This window comes from Protopterus annectens, chromosome 13.part0 (genome assembly GCF_019279795.1).
Source record: "Protopterus annectens isolate FY-2018-M chromosome 13.part0, PAN1.0, whole genome shotgun sequence".
NCBI lineage: Eukaryota > Metazoa > Chordata > Ceratodontiformes > Protopteridae > Protopterus > Protopterus annectens.
The window spans coordinates 227207109-227224826 of record NC_056747.1 but is presented as its reverse complement, the minus strand read 5'-3'; the positions used below and the strand labels follow the sequence as shown (position 1 = coordinate 227224826).

The 17718-nt window shown below is 45.3% G+C and overlaps 1 protein-coding gene across 7 annotated transcripts in view; it reads right to left on the bottom strand.

Moving 5' to 3' along the window:
- Nucleotides 1-11812: 11812 nt before the first annotated feature.
- The window catches only part of PTBP1 (polypyrimidine tract binding protein 1), a 241450-nt gene continuing 235544 nt past the window's right edge, over nt 11813-17718 (bottom strand). For all 7 annotated transcript variants that reach the window (XM_044053767.1, XM_044053769.1, XM_044053772.1 and 4 more), the window contains one exon: nt 11813-14423. In XM_044053767.1, the coding sequence (XP_043909702.1) occupies nt 14291-14423 (133 nt within the window). In that variant the 3' untranslated portion in view covers nt 11813-14290. The remainder of the gene's footprint in view (nt 14424-17718) is intronic.

Genomic DNA, 17718 nt, shown 5'->3' with positions numbered 1-17718 from the left:
TTAGAGACAGAAGGAGAAGGCCTAACCACCTTAGGCAAGGAAGGGAGAACAGCAACCCGAGAGGCTCCCTCAGCCTGACCTGACTCCTGAGAGGCCACATCCTGCAAAATTAAAGCCTCCCCCTGAGACTCCACAGAAACCTCGGCTGGATCCACAGATTCCACCGTAGTTTCTAAAGAGCCGGCGTCCGGAACGGACGACTCATCTTGTCTGGACTTTAAAGATTTGTCTTTGCGCTTCTTCGCGGTAGCGGGTGTCAGAGGATCTGACGGCATATTATAATTACACCGTTTACCGAAGACAAGCCTAGTGCAATCTAACCTACGTTTAATGGTGCGCTTATTGAACCTAGCACAAGAGACACCCGACTAAGTCGTGCTCAGGTCCCAAACAAGGAATACAAAGAGTGGTAATCCCTATGCGGTATCTGTTTCCCACAAGAAATACAATTATTCACTTTTTCTGACATCCAGAATTAACTGAGGCAAGAAAAACAAAAATATTCCCCAACGGGGTACTTAGCCCAACTTGGTTTCGGTCTGAAACACTCAGAATACAAAAATTTCTGAGCATGAGCGGCACTTGCAAACGCTGCTTCTGCATCGGACCATGCGGCAGAAAAGACTGAGGATATGACGTCGGTCATGCGGCAAAAAAGACTGAGGATATGACGTCGGTCATGCGCTTTAATACCCTGACGCTCTGATGTCAGATCTGAGCGCCCATGACAGACGTCAGCCTAATACTTTGGTATTCGGGCCGACCGAGGACAGCGGATTACCCATATGCAAGGACTGCAGCAATGTGAGATTAAGAACATCAGACTAGGGATGTCGTGGTGTGAGCCTAAGCAGGGGATGCAGTAAGAATGAAAATGAGGTATTTGCTTTCCACTGGTAAGACCATTGCTAACTTTTACTAACCTCTGTTAGAGCAAGAAAAAGGATCCAACAGGGTACTTAGCTTTTTTGAAGACTTCAGTCTGAAATTCAAGAGTCTGACAACTGACACTTGTGAACACTGCACGGCACTAAAGACTGATGTAATGGCATCAGTTACATGTTTTATACCCTTGATGACATGACAAAGCAACAGCATCCGACAAATCCGAAGAGACTGGTATTCAGGCCGGCTGAGGGATACCTGCAGGCAGATAACCCCAAATGTGATGACTGCAACAGTGAAACCTGAATTACATGGGTAAGGTGAGCTGTGAGGGGCAGAAGAGCCAGGCAGTCGCTCATTATGGTGTGCCTGGATTAGGAATGTCCAATTCCTCTTCTGGGTCTGGAGGAGGCAGCAGAATGCAAGTTACACCCAACACTTAGCTGGGTAGTTCCTATAAAATTGGGTATAGGGGATACCGGGAGATGTTTAATACCTTGTAACTTTGCTTTTTTCTTGCAGATTTTTAAATAGGTCTGTAGATTGCTTTCCAAAAAGGAAGTTGTCACCCAGGGGAGCATCCAAGACTTTGGACTTTAAGTCCTCTGGCAGACTTTAGTCTAAGCCAGGAATATCTCCCAAGGCCAAATGTTAAGCTTCTCCAGCATCGTAGCTGCATCTTACAGAATGTCTAGCCACTTAAAAGTGCCAAGGACAATTTGGAGGAGATATCAGTTTTAATGGGACTGTCAAGAATTGAAGCCAGCATAGAGGTGGCTTGGGATACTAAGTTAAGGGCATACTTGGCCATGTATGATAATTAATGGCTCTGAAGGCCAAAGTGGAGGAAGTGTACACCTTTTTGCCTATCCTATCCATGGATTTGCTATATTTATCCGTGGACAGTAGGAAGACAAGGTAATAACCTTGACTTTCAGGGGCAGTGGCAATCACAAGCTGGGTCTGCCAAGGGTGGCAGAGGAATTTGTTCTCCTTGCACCTTGTAGAAGCGGTCTGGGGGCTTAGGTGCAAGAGGCTGTGAGTCATGAGTTCAATAGGCTGCAGTAAAGGCATCCAAGTATGCAGGAAAAACTAGGTACAGCTGAAGGGGAGGGGAGCAGTTCAAAGTATCTTTTGGGCTTGTCATTTGGGAAGCATCACATTTGAAAGTAATTTTGATGTTTTCACCAAATGTAATGTCTTCAGGTGGAGAAGACCCTTCCACAGAATTACCATCAGGTGTAATACTCCTTGGTAGAAGCAATCTGGGATGCATAACAGATGGACTCATCTAAGAGTAGATAAGATTCATGTTCAAGGAGGGGCACAATGGGAATAGAAGCAGAGGTAGGCCTATGGCTTAGAGGCAATGTAGTTGTGGGCGAGGCAGAAGGCCTAAGGGCCATAAATGCCTGCATGAGAGGTGAAGGCCTCCCATTCTGGAGGGGCTTCAGAAACAGGCTTAAGTTTGTTTGGTTGGTGTCTACAGCTGGGTGTGGCAGTGGCTGTATCAGAGGTCTGGATCCCAGTCGAAGGAACCCCCAAATCTGGTGGCCCCTCGACATAGGCAGAGTCTGAGAATGCTGTGGACATGCATCAGCTGCGAGAGAGGTCGATAGAGCACACTGATCTGCCGAACGCTCAACTCTTACATTGGTAGTTGGAAGGGTATCTAGGTGCGAAGTGTTAGGTGATTAAGGCCTAGGCATTTTGACCTTATGCGGAGGTTCTTTGGCAGCCTCCGAAGTGGCCCCATCCTGAGAGCCAGCCGTTTGAGGCTTTTTTTTTTTGTTAAGTAAAGGTTTAAAGCTGCCAGACTGCTACACAAGGTCTTAGGCACAGATTTATAAGTAGGGCAGGCGTTAAGGTAGTATTCCTGGCCTAAACAGAAAACACATTTGTCATGGGTGTCCTTATGGGGAATGTGGCGCCTGCATTGGCACTTCCCTTTTTACCAGACATCAGCTGAAAGCTATAACAACCAAGTCTAAGCAATGCGAAAGATCGGGAAATTAGAAATGCAAAAACCTGAAGAGTTGCTCATCTATAGTCTATCCATCTGGAGAGCGATTGTACGATTTATTCTGCAGCTGAAAAGCAGAGGATTGTGCATGCAGAAATCACACAAGGTCCCTGGTTTATAGACCTGTGTGTGAAACCCCACGCAGCTGTGACAGCCAAGCTGAAGCTTTTGCATAGGAGCTGACGCAAGGGTCGCCTGAAGGCAGGAAATCCCACACCAAAAACACTGCAACACAGGTACAGGTCATTTGGCGGTCCCTTGGCCCCTAAAATCAGTAGTCTCCAGGAAGTTTGATGGCACAGCAGCAACGAGAGTAGGCCTGGAAAACATTGCCTTCTTCCTCGGTTGCTTGGAATGGGCAGCTGACTTGGGATCCATCCTGCAAGCAAGGCATTGCATTTAAAGCTTTGACTCCAGATAAAAATTTAAAGGTGCAAGACTGCTGCTCACCTAAGCATAACACACTTGTGTGAATCCTTACTAAGTATGACGCTCTCAATTACATTTGCGCTCAGACATCTGCTATAAAATAAAACCTACAGCAACCAAATTCAAGTAGCAAGAAACCAAAGCCCCCAACAGGGTACTTTCTTTTTTGAAGTCTTTGGACCAAGGAGTAAAACAGTCAAATAAATCTGTGGCTGAAAAGCTGAGCATGCAGATGTCACATTTATAGTCCCTGGTTTATGGCCCTACATATGACGTCCCACACCTACAGCAGCCAGGCTTTAAGGGCTGGAAATCCCACAGTACAAACATTACAACATAGGAATACGACAATCTGATTCCAGGGTGAAGGCCTCAGGGAAGGTGTCTGGGGTGGGGGAAGGCCTCAGGGAAGGTGTCTGGGGTGAGGGTGGGGCTGGCTTCCCTTAAGAATAAAGTCTTTCTGCCATTAAGGAGTTGCTGTGACCAAGGAGCTGAATGTAGGCAGATGGTTGGGGAGGGACCTTTTGGGGAGGGGGTAGTCTTAGGCCTGAACAGGTTAGTCTTGAAAAAGGATAATTTAACTGGTGCAGATGTCTAATCCTGGCTTTGGCTGTCAGTCTCAGTTGAAACAGACGCCTGCAAAATGGCTCCAGGCCTGACCGTGCAAGAGAAAGTAAACATACTGCCAGGGGAAGTGGATCCAGTGGCATATAGGACCAACTGGTCTTGGTAGATGCCTGCGACAGTTCCTTGGCTGGTGTCAGGGGCTGCAAAGGCGCTGCAGCACTGACTTGAAAAATAGCAGACCTTTGACCAGAGTTGCCACAGGGCCTAACAGAGGCCCGTCTTTATCCTTGTCTTTTCTAGTTGTCAGTAGCCAGTTAAAACAAAATGCCATTCATGGTGAGAGACTCACTAAAAATGCCTAGCTACAATTTCAGCTCCTCTTAAGATTCTAACACTAAACAGGGCAGAGACAACCGGGGACGTCAGTCTGGGCTTAAACAAGTGACAGGGAATGGAAGTCTGTGTGGGATCTACTTTCCACAACTGAGAATTTACTTTTGACATCTGTTAAAAGCAAAATAAGGTCCTGCAACAGGGTACTTTGCTTTAGACTGTCACTCTGGCAACTGCCAACACTTGCAAAACTGCTTCTGCTTTGGGCTCCATGGCAAGACTGATGGTGTCTGCTGCCACCCTTTACAGCCCTGACAGCCACAGAACAGCCGACAGGAGGGAAATCCTTTACTCTGGTATTCAGGTTGGCAGAGGGCTCAACAGGGATAACCCACACTTGAATGCAACAGTGAAAGACGAACAAAAGAATTTCCCCAACTGGGTACTTACACTGCAGAAGAGAAGCTGAGGTCTGTGCGCGCAGATGTCATTTAAGGCCTGTGGTTTAGCACTTGGCAGCACCCAGGCAAGCTTTTGCACAGGAGCCAAACATTGAATACTGAAACAGGGATAGGACATCCAAGGGTTGGTTAGGAGAACACTGTCTACAAGGGACAGGAGTCATCTTATTCCCATCCAATTGTCAAGGTTGCTTGATTAGGACAAGGAATGAATTCGTTTCACATGGAAGGGGAACATATTCCATTCAGAGCGCCTTGTTACCATGTAGGACTGTATTCATGCCCTGAATTCTACTGGCAGACATACTCCGAGCAATCCATCTGTTTCAAGTGTAAGTGGCCATTATATTCATTAACCAGTCTTAAATGCAAGTGGTACTATAAAAACTTCCTTGACCTACATGCTATACCCTAACCTTCAAGACAAACAGCAAGATTTTTACATCTTGGTGACATGTTGGTCAAAGGCCAGACTGAAGTCTACATGCACCGATACCTTACTATTGGGTGGACTCATTGGTGTTTTAAATTGAGTAACCTTGAGTTAGCAGTTTCCCCAGACGGCATTAGGCCTTTTTGGCATTAAGTTTTAGGCCATGGCTTTGGCACCAGTCACTTGCCTGTTAAACCACTTTGGTTAAAGTTGACAGTTTTTGCAGTGAACCCCACACTGATGTCAAACAAACAGATTGGGCACAGCACTGGTCTGAGAAGGTGGTGTCACTGATGCAAACTTCTTTGGTACTGAGCCATATGGCAAACATGTTAAAGATTCAGGCCTAGCTCAGAGCTCAACAGCACCTCAGTTAGGTCAAGGTACACAGTGTGCAAGGTTTTAACCTAGTCCACTGCCTTGGTGACCCTCAAAGTGTATGGGAATGTCATGCCTAATCTGTTAAAGCCAAACTGGTATGGGTTTCAGTGGCTGAAAGATGCCAAATGTCCCAGTTTAGCATTCCCATAATTTGTTCCATGCCTTTGCATATTAGGCTTGTTAGACTGGTTGGTCTGCAGTTCCCCTAGGTCACTGGATTGTCTCCCCTTGGAGCGGAAATATCCATCAACACAGCTAGGCTACAAGTTCTTATTTCTTGCACAAGGCAGCTGCATGAACAGGAATGGAGAAATTTTAGTGTTACCCTACATAAAAATGTTAAACCTTTCCTTTATATTCATATAGAAGAAACCTCCCCCTTTTACAGGTGACGGGTACTGGCTTGAACTGTTTAATTGTCAGGAAGGAGACAGTGTTGGACAGAAAACATATGGCCAGCACCATAGGTTTTTGAAGCAATTTAAAAAGTTATGTACTCACCATAACGTTCCATCATTTGTCTGCAACCTGTGGGTATCAGATCAGATTCAGATCAGAACCAGCAGCTTTACAAGCTTACAGACCTGAGCTCCAAGCTCCTCCCCTTACCCATAATGCCCTTCTACCTCCTTGTAACCCTCACATCGAGTGTGCCAGAGAAGGCAATAGAAAGTTTATATAACCTAGTAATCACTTTGCAGTGGTGAGGACTGAACAAGGTAACTAGCAAACCATAGGTCTGGGGGAAGGAGGGAGGGCCGGTTGCAGACAAATGAAGTTACCTACTCAGATGGAACGTTATGGTGAGTACATAACTTTACCTGAAGTAGTTAACTTCATTTGGTCTGCAACCTGTGGGACAGAGTCCCCAGCTACCAGAAACTTGGGAGGCCCTTATGGAAGGATAATCTGGAGCACTGCAAAGCCAAAAGCATGTCCTCTGGATAGGAGATCCAATTTATAGTGCGAAATGAAGGTATGTGAAGCCAAAGTTGCTGCTGCATAAATGTCATCTAGAGACCCTAGACCAAAATGCAGCAGAGAGCCATAGATAGTGTAGAATGGGCTTGCACTTTTAGGGGCTCAGGACGACCAGAACTTTTGTAGGCAAGGATACATTGGGAGATCCATCTGGCTAATGTAACTAGTGACTGACTTCCCAAAATGTGATTCTGCAAAGGACACAAAGTTGGTCAGATTTCCTGATCTGCTGTTCTGTTCAGGTAGAAACGTAGCTGTTAACATCTAAACAATGGAGTCTGCACTCAAATTCTGAAATTTTGGAGACTGGTAGATAGATACTGATATTGGCCTCTTAAGAGACTTTGGGTGGGAGGGATTAGTCCTGAGGGAGACCCTGTCCTTATGAAAGATGTATGGAGGCTTACAGCAAAGAGCGTGAAGCTCTGAAATTTTCCTGGCGGAAGTAATGGCAATCAAGAAGATGGCCTCTCAAAATGCATACTTTAATTCCACTGTGGCCACTGGTTCAAATGGGGGCCCAGTTTGAAAACTATGGCAAGATCCCATGGAGGTACTGCATCTCTGATCGGGGGTCTTAAGGCTCCTTTCATGAATGATTTACAGATCTTGGATGAAGCCAGAGGCCCTGAGCTGTTACAGATGTTCATAGGTAGGTACTAGGCTATTGGCCCTAGAGCCTATATAAGCCTAGCCAAAGGCACCACCCAAGAAAAATTATCTTCCTGTGCCACTGTCTAGCAGAGCCACAGAAACCAATCAAGATTTTTCTTTAACTGTGCTAATGAGGAGCTTTGATATAGATAGGTAGTTTGTTCCAGAATATGGCAAGTCTCTGGGACAGGAATCTATCCCTCCAGCAAGTTCCATTTATTGTGGTGACTAGGTTTAGGTCCCTAGAGCATGTAGCTCGTAGGGATTGGGACTTCAAGTGGAGCATGGCTAAAAGGTCTGGGTTTGACAGCATTGTGTTAGGCAGAGATCGCCTCTGAGTAGGCGATATGCAACGGAGTAAAGCTGCAGTTTGAGATTGTCTGCATAGAGCATCTGAGGCCGGTAATCCTCTGTGAGGTATTTGTGGCCTTTCCAGTTGTAGAGGTCTTGTGAGGTACACACCAAAAGGGGCACTGTACTCTATAATGGTCTAATGAGTGACGAGTAGTGGGGAACAATGACCTCTTTTCCTGGATGAGAAACCTTTTGTGATGGTGTGTCACATAGGATTTCCTGACTATGTGATAGTGGGAGACAGCCACCAACTGGACTAATAGTGGACTCACTAGCTCCCTGCTGAAAATGTGAAAGTCCACTACTGGGACGGGGGCCGTGAAAGGATCTAGATTCATAATCTCTGCCCAAAGGGAAAACAGTTTCCATTTACTCTTGCAGAACTTTGATGGATGGTTTGTGCGTGGCCATTAGGATGGCCTTAACTGAGGATAATCCGGAGTCCTAGCCATTAGGGGAACTGGATCAACCAAGATGACCCAGGTCGGGGGTCTTGAGCCCCAGGGGATGGGAAATCAGATCCGGACTGGGATCTAGGATCCAGGGAGGATGTATTAGATGAGACCATAAAGTAAGGGAACCAGGTCTGGCGAGGCCAGAATGGGGCTATGAGGATAACTCTGCTCCCCAACAGACAAGCTTTCTGTAGGAATTTTGTCAGAGGAAGAGGGGGATACACATACAGAAGACCGGATGGCCAAGCATGAACTAGTGTCTGGTGGGGAAATCAGACTGCACTTACAGATCGCAGCAAGGTTGACCCCAAGCGAGGAGTATATGGTTCACAACTGTTGGGTTCAGAGACCACTAGTAAGGTGAGAGGATCTTTCAACTCAACCTGTCTGCCAAGATGTTTGACCGACCTGTAATGTGCGTTGCTATGAGAAAACAGTTGGAGATCGCCCATTCCCACACTCTCATGGCCTCCCTGCAAAGAGGATAGGATCTGGTTCCCCCGTTTATGTACCAGACTACAGACATGTCTGATTGAATTGCAATCTTACCTGGAGAAGGTGGCGAGCCTGCAACGCCAAAAAGCACCACCCTCATCTCCAGTAAATTGATATGCAGTGATGTCACGGATGTGCCCCTGCAATGCCCCCCCACCAGAGGAGAGATGCGTCCGTGGTAAGTGACTTGTGGAGGTAGGACAAGAGGACATCCTTCCCAGAGGTCTTTGGAATGAAGCCACCAGAGAAGCGACTCCTTGCACACCCTGCTGAGAGGAATAGGGGTAGATAGGGGTTGAAAAAAAGAAGACCATTGCACGGGCCATGCATCCCAGAGCCCTCAGGACCAATACGGCAAGAGGTGCAGGAGACTAATAGTGGGAGAATGGATTGAATAGTGACCACCCGGAATTTCTCTTCGGTTACTGACAGGTTCAGCGTTAAGAATATGGGTCTTGGGTCCCCTGTCTTATTTGGCACCAAAAAGAACCTGGAGTAAAACCCTAATCCGGACTGCTCTGGGGGGGGACAGGCTTGATTGCTCTTAGCAGCCCTTGAATTTCTATAGCTGCTGCACCCCTCTGACCAGGTGGAACATCTGTGATTCCTCTTAATCAAGGAGGGGAGGTTTAAGAAGGGGATTAAATATCCTCTGGATACAGGAGCACCCAACGATCTGTGGTGGACTCCCATTTGGCTAGGTGTTCCGAGAAGTGCCCCCCCAACTGCCTCCAGAGAAGAGCAGTCGACAACCCCTCAGGGTTCTTTGGGCCCCCTCTGCCTCTGGGCTGGCATCCACCTTGTCCTCCTCTGCCTCTGAAGGACGAGGTAGAGGTCTCTGGAGCAAAAAAGGGTTGAGTCTTCCGGAACCACATCTGTCCCTTTTGGTTCCTGGAATAGGATCTCTGGGGAGCAGAGAAGCAGATCCAGACGGCAGACGATGTCCTCCTGTCTCTCGCTCTGGAGAAGCGTGTTGGACAGTCTTGCCAAAGAGTGTCGAACAGTCATAAGGAGCGTTTGCGAAGTTCACCTTGAAGGGTTCCGCAAAATCGCAAAGGCCTGTCTGTGCAAGACCACACCTGTTCTGCTAGCCCTAGCCACTCCTGCTGTGACATGGGAGAGAGTCGCATGTATGTCTTGGTGATGAGTGGCCATTTGGGACGAGAACGTACACTTGTCCTTGGCCGACATGGACTCTAAGGAGTACGCTGGATCACCCCCAATCAGGTCATGCTGGAGTCTAACATGTGCCATATAATTCAGTGACCTTGCGCTGAAGAGATCCACTTTCCCAAATGGTCCATCATCCGAGAGATTATACAGAGGAACTCTCCTGTGCTTGTTCCTTCTTGGTGGCCGCCACCACAGCATCCACAGGGGCACCCTTACTCCAACATGCCTTGTCAGAGGGGGGCTTAGCGTTTGGGGATCGTGTCTGGTTCCTTCCATGCCTGGTAGCAATAAGATCTACCAGGGGGCGGCGGGGACACCCAGAAGTAGACGGGCCTGTGGCAAATGCCTCCAGAAACAGACTAGTCAGAAGGCTTTTGGGCGGACCACCCTCCCCTAATGCGCAACATTTCCATGAGGTCTCTAAAGGAGCAGTCTTCAGGGGGTGATCTTTGGGAACCTTCCCCTTCCTCCAAGTCTGTGTCCTCTGAGGGACTCAGGTGAGTCCAAGTGCCTCCTCTTGCACTACTGCTTGAGGAACCTCCTTGGGGGGGGGGGCTGTCTGAAGAGGCCTCACCAACAATGTCCTGTTCCTCCAAGGGAACCATCTGGGATGCAAGTGCAGGCTGTCCCTGGGGTCGGATAGGCTCAACTGCATGGGAGCGATGGGCTGGTCTGAAGCAAGAATCAGGGGTCTTGAGTCCCTCTCCACTATGTCAAATGCCAATGGTGAACTTGCTCTCCTTGGATCAGAGAGCTGTTCCCTCTGCTCCAAACAGACCGGCACCGAAAGCAACCCAATCGGATCCGAAAGGATTGTGTGACCCAACCTGGACGGAGCCAAAGTACCACTGGCCCCTCCGGATCAGACGCCCGCCCCCACGGCTGAGCTCTGATCCGGCAACAAGTTTGGATCAGACAGACCAGAGGGCATGGTCGGCACAGAAGATGGAAACGCTGTTGGTGCCAACCCCACCCCGGCTCCGAAGCAATCTGCCCTGAAAGCAGGTTGGAGAAGGAGCAATAGGGGCAAAAAAGGTGTCTAGCTCCCCCCCCCGGGGGGGGGGGGGGGCACGAGCACTCCCATCTGCATTTGAGCCTGCAAAAAAAAAAAAAAAAAATCAATGCATCATCCGATCCATATCTGCGTCAGACAAGCTCCTAGACCACCTACTAGAGGCCACCAAAGGTAGCCGGGAAGGTCACCTTGATGACCTAAGAAGGTAACCGGGTCTCCTCCGGCTGCAGGGAAAAACGAGGGGAGTGGAGCAGAGAGGGGGTAGACCCAGAGACCTTCAAGGGAGAAGCAACAACTTTAGATGGCGGAGCAGAGGGAGTCTACTCTGCATGCCTTTTATGGCTGTGGTGTTGGTCTTGTCCTTTTTTCTTCCCTCCCCTTCCTCCTGGACCAAAGAGGGAGGGTGAGTCCCGGCCAGGGGATCGGAAGTAGCAGGTGGGGCAGCCATAGGGGCAGCTGGCACCACAGCAGAAGACTAAGTAGATTCTGGTGGCAGAAGGCCCGCCAAAATCAGCTTGGCCTTTGTCTTTCAATGCTCTGGGATTAAAGGCTGTACAAATAGTGTAGCCTGTGGAAAGATGTTCCACACCCAGGCACAACAGTGTGGCCATCTGCTGGGGACAGCTTATGACCACACACTGCATTTAGAAAAAATGGCCTTGGGGCTTAAGCCCATAATAAGAAAAAGTAAAATAGCACACACCTTCACACACTCTAGTGGGGGAGGGGAACTAGCTGACTAAACAATTAAAGACACTAAAAATAAGAACCACTAAAGAAACTACCCAGGGTTCACACAGAAGCATACAAGGGAAAGATAGGAAAAAAAGATTTGAATTCTTGTTAATTTTACTCAAACCAACTCTGAGCTCGTTTTGAGAAGCTATCATGAGCCATGGCAAATGAGATCTGGGGGTTACAAGGAGGTAGCAGGGCATTATGGGTAAGGGGTGGAGCTTGGATCTGTAAGCTTGGAAAGCTGCCGGCTCAGATCCTAATCAGATACCCACAGGTTACACACCAAATTAAGTTAACTACTTCAGACTCCGTGTAGGCAGTCAATTTCCCGATAGTCCAAAAGGCCATATACACTTACTTCAAAGGTACTACAAAACTAAAGATTGAAATCAGTAGGAAAACAGATTAAAATAAAGGCACTCAAAGGATAGGAAATCAAAACAAAGGAGAGAAATTTATTGAAAGCACAAGTACAGAATGAGAAATGGGTCTCCAGACAGCCTAAATAAAATACATACAGAAGAATACAAGGTTTTGTTAGAAAATAAGTTTTTAATTTCAACTTCTGCATAAGAAACATTCTTAACAGTCTAAAGAAAACTTCAAAAATTTCTGTGAACCCCCATACAATACTGGAACCTGTCTAATCAAAATATACATCTGTATTTCCATATAAAACTTATTTGCTCACCATTCATTTTTGAACAGGTATAAAATGTTATGAATATTTACAACTTCCTCCCCACAAACATTTTTACACTCAAAACACTGGGATTGAAGGAAGAAATCACAGCATTTTTTGGATCTTCATTATCTGGCTACTTCGAAGCACTTGCAAGTGTGTAGTTCACGATAGCTCCCAGCCTAAAATGAATTACAGGAAAACTGCAAACCAAAGCAGTGCAAAAAAAACAAGCCCTTTTCATTTTAAAAGTATAACCTTTGAATACTGGAGGTAATAGAAACTTGCCAAATGAAGCATCCTGAAAACCTAGTCAAGACAGATGGACTGAACAAGCTTTTCGATGGAAAAATTTGTATGCGGTGGGGTGGTACTCCCCAGCTCATGAAACTTAAAAGGGAATGTTAAGCACTTTTACAGCCTCTCTGGTCCAGTCTCATGCTTGAGTGGATGTGAAAGCGACTGTTTTACTGAGATTTCCGAAACCACACTAAGAACATCCTTTATGCAAATATTTTATCTTCAGTTTGTACATCTGAATTCTGTGGGAAGATTGAACTCCTGCAAGTATGATTGGTCTTACTCCTGCAGGTTAATGCTAATGGTTAAAAACAGCACAAGGCTCAGCAAATAAAGCTCAAGTTAAACACAAGTCCATACTTTACCAATAAAGTACAATAAACCAAATATGACGGGAGAACAAAAAACATTAAGACTAGAAGGGGGAAAGCAACTTTGGTCCCAAGTTTTCAGAGTAGTTTTTGAAAACCTCTTCTGAAGCTGAAGAGCTCATGTTCTTAGCACTGCAGTTCATCCATTCCCAGCCAGTTTACTCAGTTTTAACTCCTCTTACCAAATACACATTCTTTGGCAGTTTCCAAGGAGGGCGGATTGCAGCTGCTGTCAATGTAACGAGTTTACAGAAGTACCAAGATTTATATATCACTACAGAGAAACATGAGCATGCTCTCCATTTCAAAAAAGACCCACTTATTCACACCACACAAACTCCTTCCTCTAAAGCGCTGCTGGGGGGGGGGGCTTGGAAATTTGTTTGCATCTCAAACTGATTTACTTAATTCTCAACAAAAACCTTAAGAGAAAAAGAACAATGATACAATACACTTAATGATTATAAAGACTGAAAAGACTTGAACCCTTGGAAATATTTAGGTTACTTTAAAAAGAACTGTATATAACTGAAAAAAGTGATTATATTAAAAAATATTTGGTCAAGTGAAAACATACTAGGTGCAGAAGACAGCATTGCGTCAGTGTAATATATACACAATTACATAACATGGATAATAAATCATGCTTAAGACTAACCACAACCAGAAAAAGCTATTCAAACACTCACTTTTACAAAATCCAAAAAGGTCAAAAAAATAAGCACTGCTGAAGTGAGTATTCCAAAAATTTAAATGCTAACCAAATTGTTTCAAACACTTCTACAAAAACCTAGACACACCTTGTGCCAATACTGGCTTAGTGAAACCAATGCCCATATCGCCTCAACCCTAAACACCTCATCTATGAGTAGCCAACTCTTTCAACAAGACCAGATGTAAAATTCAAGGCAGCTTACCAATCTCGAAATTCACCTCAGAGTGCAGATTGCCAATTTGGACCATGTAAAAAGTAGTTTCAGACAGTGCTCCTGTACCATAGTTTTCACTGTACCACACAATGGAACATCTTCAGTAATTTAAAAGGATAGTCTCCATGAAAAAAGTCAACTGTACATGAAAGACTTCATTATTATGGTGATCAGACCATAAGCTATACAGGCACCCTTCATACCTATCCTTTTTGGATTGTTACAAACACCTGAAAAAACAAAGGAAAACATTCCACTGATGCACTGAAGGTGTGTGCGCTACATAGAAAAGCACAATACATACTGTAAACCAAAAACCTGCGCCATTTTGGATTTGATAGGTTCACTACCTACGAGGGGAAAGGCAAAAGGCATTTCTGTGCAACCTGATGTCTGAAGATCACAGTTGTAAGTTTAGTCCCAGAGCATCTCATGCATGAGTTAAAATTTTTGAAAGTGAATGGGCACAACTTTCGATAAAAAGAAAAGCTTAACAGTGAAAATTTAAAAAAATAAAACTCTGGTCTTTAAGGTCACTTCAACTGGTGCTTCTCTGAAACTAAAGTGGCTTTAAAATAATATCACTGGAATGATGAAGTTGCCTCAGAGGGCTTCCACGAGGTTAGTTTGTTTAAATGGTAGACTTTGAAAAGGAGACACGAAGATGATGATTTTCTCCAAGGTCATGATTGTGAAGTTCTATGAGAGCTTGAATAGCTTCCTCTACAGATCCCATCTGGATAAGAGCCATCTTGCGGTCCTTTCTGTGAAAGCAAAACAAGACTATTACAGACCTTATTCAGACACCACAGCACCGCAATGAACCAGACAGCTAAATCAGGGAACCCCATGAATGCAAAATGAAGCACAGCTTTTGGAGCGTGTAGTCCTTCCCTCAAGCTAAATTCTAAAGCTTTAAATTCCCATACATTAGGGCTGGTGGTCCCACATGGAATTGACATCAATAGCATACTCTGAACAAAGAGAAAGTGTAAAATCTTACCTTGGCGACAGATGTCCTCTTCTGTTGTAGTATTCATGAGTTCTCTGACGTAAGCAAACAGATCTCTGGCAGTATACAAAGCTTTCACTATTGTAGGGTGTGTGGTGTGCTGCCCTCATAGAAGCAGTGTATACCAACTCCCCTGACCTCAGTATCCCAGGAGAAATGCCAGCCACCATGAGGAAAGAGGGAGTGGAATACTGCAGAGAACATTTAGTGTTACGGTAAAGTTTTACACAACTATTGTACGTCCTATTCATCTTTCGGTATTCTTTACAAGGACAGTACGAAAGCTCACGAGGAAAGGGTAGAGAAGCAGTCAAGCTCTCCAGAAGAGATGGGGAATGTAGCTGGCAAAATCTGCCCTAGCCTTAGAAATGTTATTCAATTTGTAATGTTTGCTGAAGGTATGTATACAAGTCCATGTAGTTGCTTCAACAACAAAACTAGTACCTAGTCCCTTAGAGCACCAGATGAACACGTGCAAGAATCTTACCCTGACTCGCATAAACTGCTTTAGAAATCCAAGTAAAAAAATTGTCTACTTGGAAAAGTACAGTTGTGTACACCTACCATAAATGTAGATGTTAGTGTCTTCACTGTTGCAGTCATAACTGTAGGGTGCTCCTGCCAGCAGGCAGCCCAAGGTCGGCCAGAATCCCAAAGTCTGGGTCCGGCATCGGCTGTACCAGCAAGCACCCTGAAGTCAGAATGCAGAGGTATAAAGCTGACAGCAGACGCCATCTTCTCCAGTCTCTTGCCCCAGATGTCAGAAGTCCTCCAAAATAACCAAAAGGTGTCCAAAAAGGAAACACAAATACACCACAAAAGAAGAGGAAGATAAGAGGGGATAGGTGGGAGGGAAACACCGACTGCAACAGTGAAGACACGCCAACATCTACATTTATGGTAGGTGTACACAACTGTACTATGTTCTTCGTGTTTCACTGTTGCAGTCATAACTGTAGGGTGGAATCCCAAAGCTGTGGAGAGGGAGGAGGTTATGCAGAAGGGGCAGCCAGAAGGCCCTGCAAGACCAGAGGCAAAACCTGCCCTAGGCTTAGAATATAGAGGGAGATTATAGTGCTTAGAAAAAGTATGCACTGAACTCCAGGTGGCAGCTTCCAAAATGTCCTTGATAGGAACTCCTCTGAGAAAAGCTGCTGAAGTGGCAGCTGCTCTAGTAGAATGACTTCTAACAGTACCTGGAATCTGCTTCCCAAAGTGAGTAACAAAACCTTATTCCATGGGCAATCCATTTGGAAACAGTTTGTTTAGAGATAGCCTTGCCTAGAGAACTGGAGGCAAAAGAGATGAGCAACTGATCAGATTTTCTGAAATCTTTAGTTCTGTCCAGGTAAAACCGTAGTTGTCTGTGTACGTCCAATGAATGCAAAATCCTTTCCCCTTTGTTTTGAGGATTTGGAAAGAAAGGAAGGTGAATAGTCTGATTTAAAGCCACTTTAGAAACCACCTTAGGCATAAATGTAGGATTGGTCCTCAAGGCAACGGTCTTGGAAAACAAGGTATGGTTCCACAGCCATGAGAGCTTGCAACTCTTGACACCCTTCTGGCAGAAGTCAATGCTAATAAAATAACTGTCTTCCAGGATAAGAACTGAAGCAGCAGCAGGCTCAAAGGGAGGCAATGTAAGTTTTTCCAAAACATAATTAAGATCCCAAGCAGGAACAGGAGTTCTAGGTCTTAAATTCTTAGCCCCTCAAGAATGGTCTCACCAGCTGATGAGAGAATATTGGGGGGGGGGGGGGGGGGGGATCAGTGTTGTAATGAGCCGAAATTGCAGAAGCATGGATTTTAATGGAAGAGGAGAGGCCTTTAAGCAAAAGGTCAGTGAGGTAAAGAAGAATGGAAGAAATGTCAAGAGAAAAAGGATCAGAACCTCGATCCCGCATCCAAATACAAAATCTTTTCCATTTTGAAGCATAAGATTTTCTAGTGCTAGGGCACCTAGCTTCTAAGAGAACATCCAAAACTTGTTTGGGAAAAGCAGAAAAAATCAAAGGCTCTTGTAGAGCCAAGCTGCCAGGCAAAGAGTCTTGATTTGAGTGTAGCATCTGACCCTGATGCTGGGACAGAAGAGAAGGAAAGAGGCAGAATCCATGGAGGATCCAAGAACAGGCGTCTTAAAGTTGGATACCAAAAAGTACAGTTTTGTACCTACCATAAATGTGTAGAATTCGAGAGATTCATTGCTTACTATACTACTATAGGGTATAGTCGTCAGTCGGGCCCGAATAAAGGTAGAGATCGGTCATCGTCGTCAGCGGCGGGCGACGATAGATAGGCGTCCAGGGTACTATGAGCGCATGACATATCGCATTTCTTCAGTCTTTTCTGTGAGAGAGAAGAAGACAAGGCCAAGGCCCAAAAATACTGCACCAAAAAATATATACACCATATACATGAATATATATAACAACATGTAACAAAATCCACACAACCACACCTACACCACACAGGGGGAAGGAGGGAGGAGGGGATTGGAGGCACAAAATGGAAAACAAAACATCTCATTGAACATGGTACAAAACTACTAATAATACACCCTTTTCCATTGCTTCCTCATTGCTGAATTAGAATCCCCAAAGAATGGTAAAGAGGCTGGCAAATCAGGCTGGCAAATCATAAAAACATAGAAGTAGAAAAACACAACATGCAAAACCAGCCTTAGAAACCAGCCTAATAGGAGGGTAGATAGCTTAGAGAAGTGCTAGAGAAAATGCACTAAGTACTCCCAGCCCTTCATTCCCACCCCCTTAGAAATTACCTTAGTGGCAATAGCCCTAGTGGAATGAGGCCCCTGATGGAATGCTAATCCCATGATGAATCTAACAAAATGCAATGCAAAGCCAAAAAACCTAGAAAAGAAATTCAATCAGCCTGCTAATTTGCTTTGACACAAACAAACAAGCAACAAGACAAAAGAAAAATCCTACTGCTGAGAGAATAAAATAATATTATTCCTGCCTGTGTACATCTAAAGTGTGCTAAATCTTGCAAAATTTTTTAAAATCTTTCCCTTAAAAGTAGGCAAA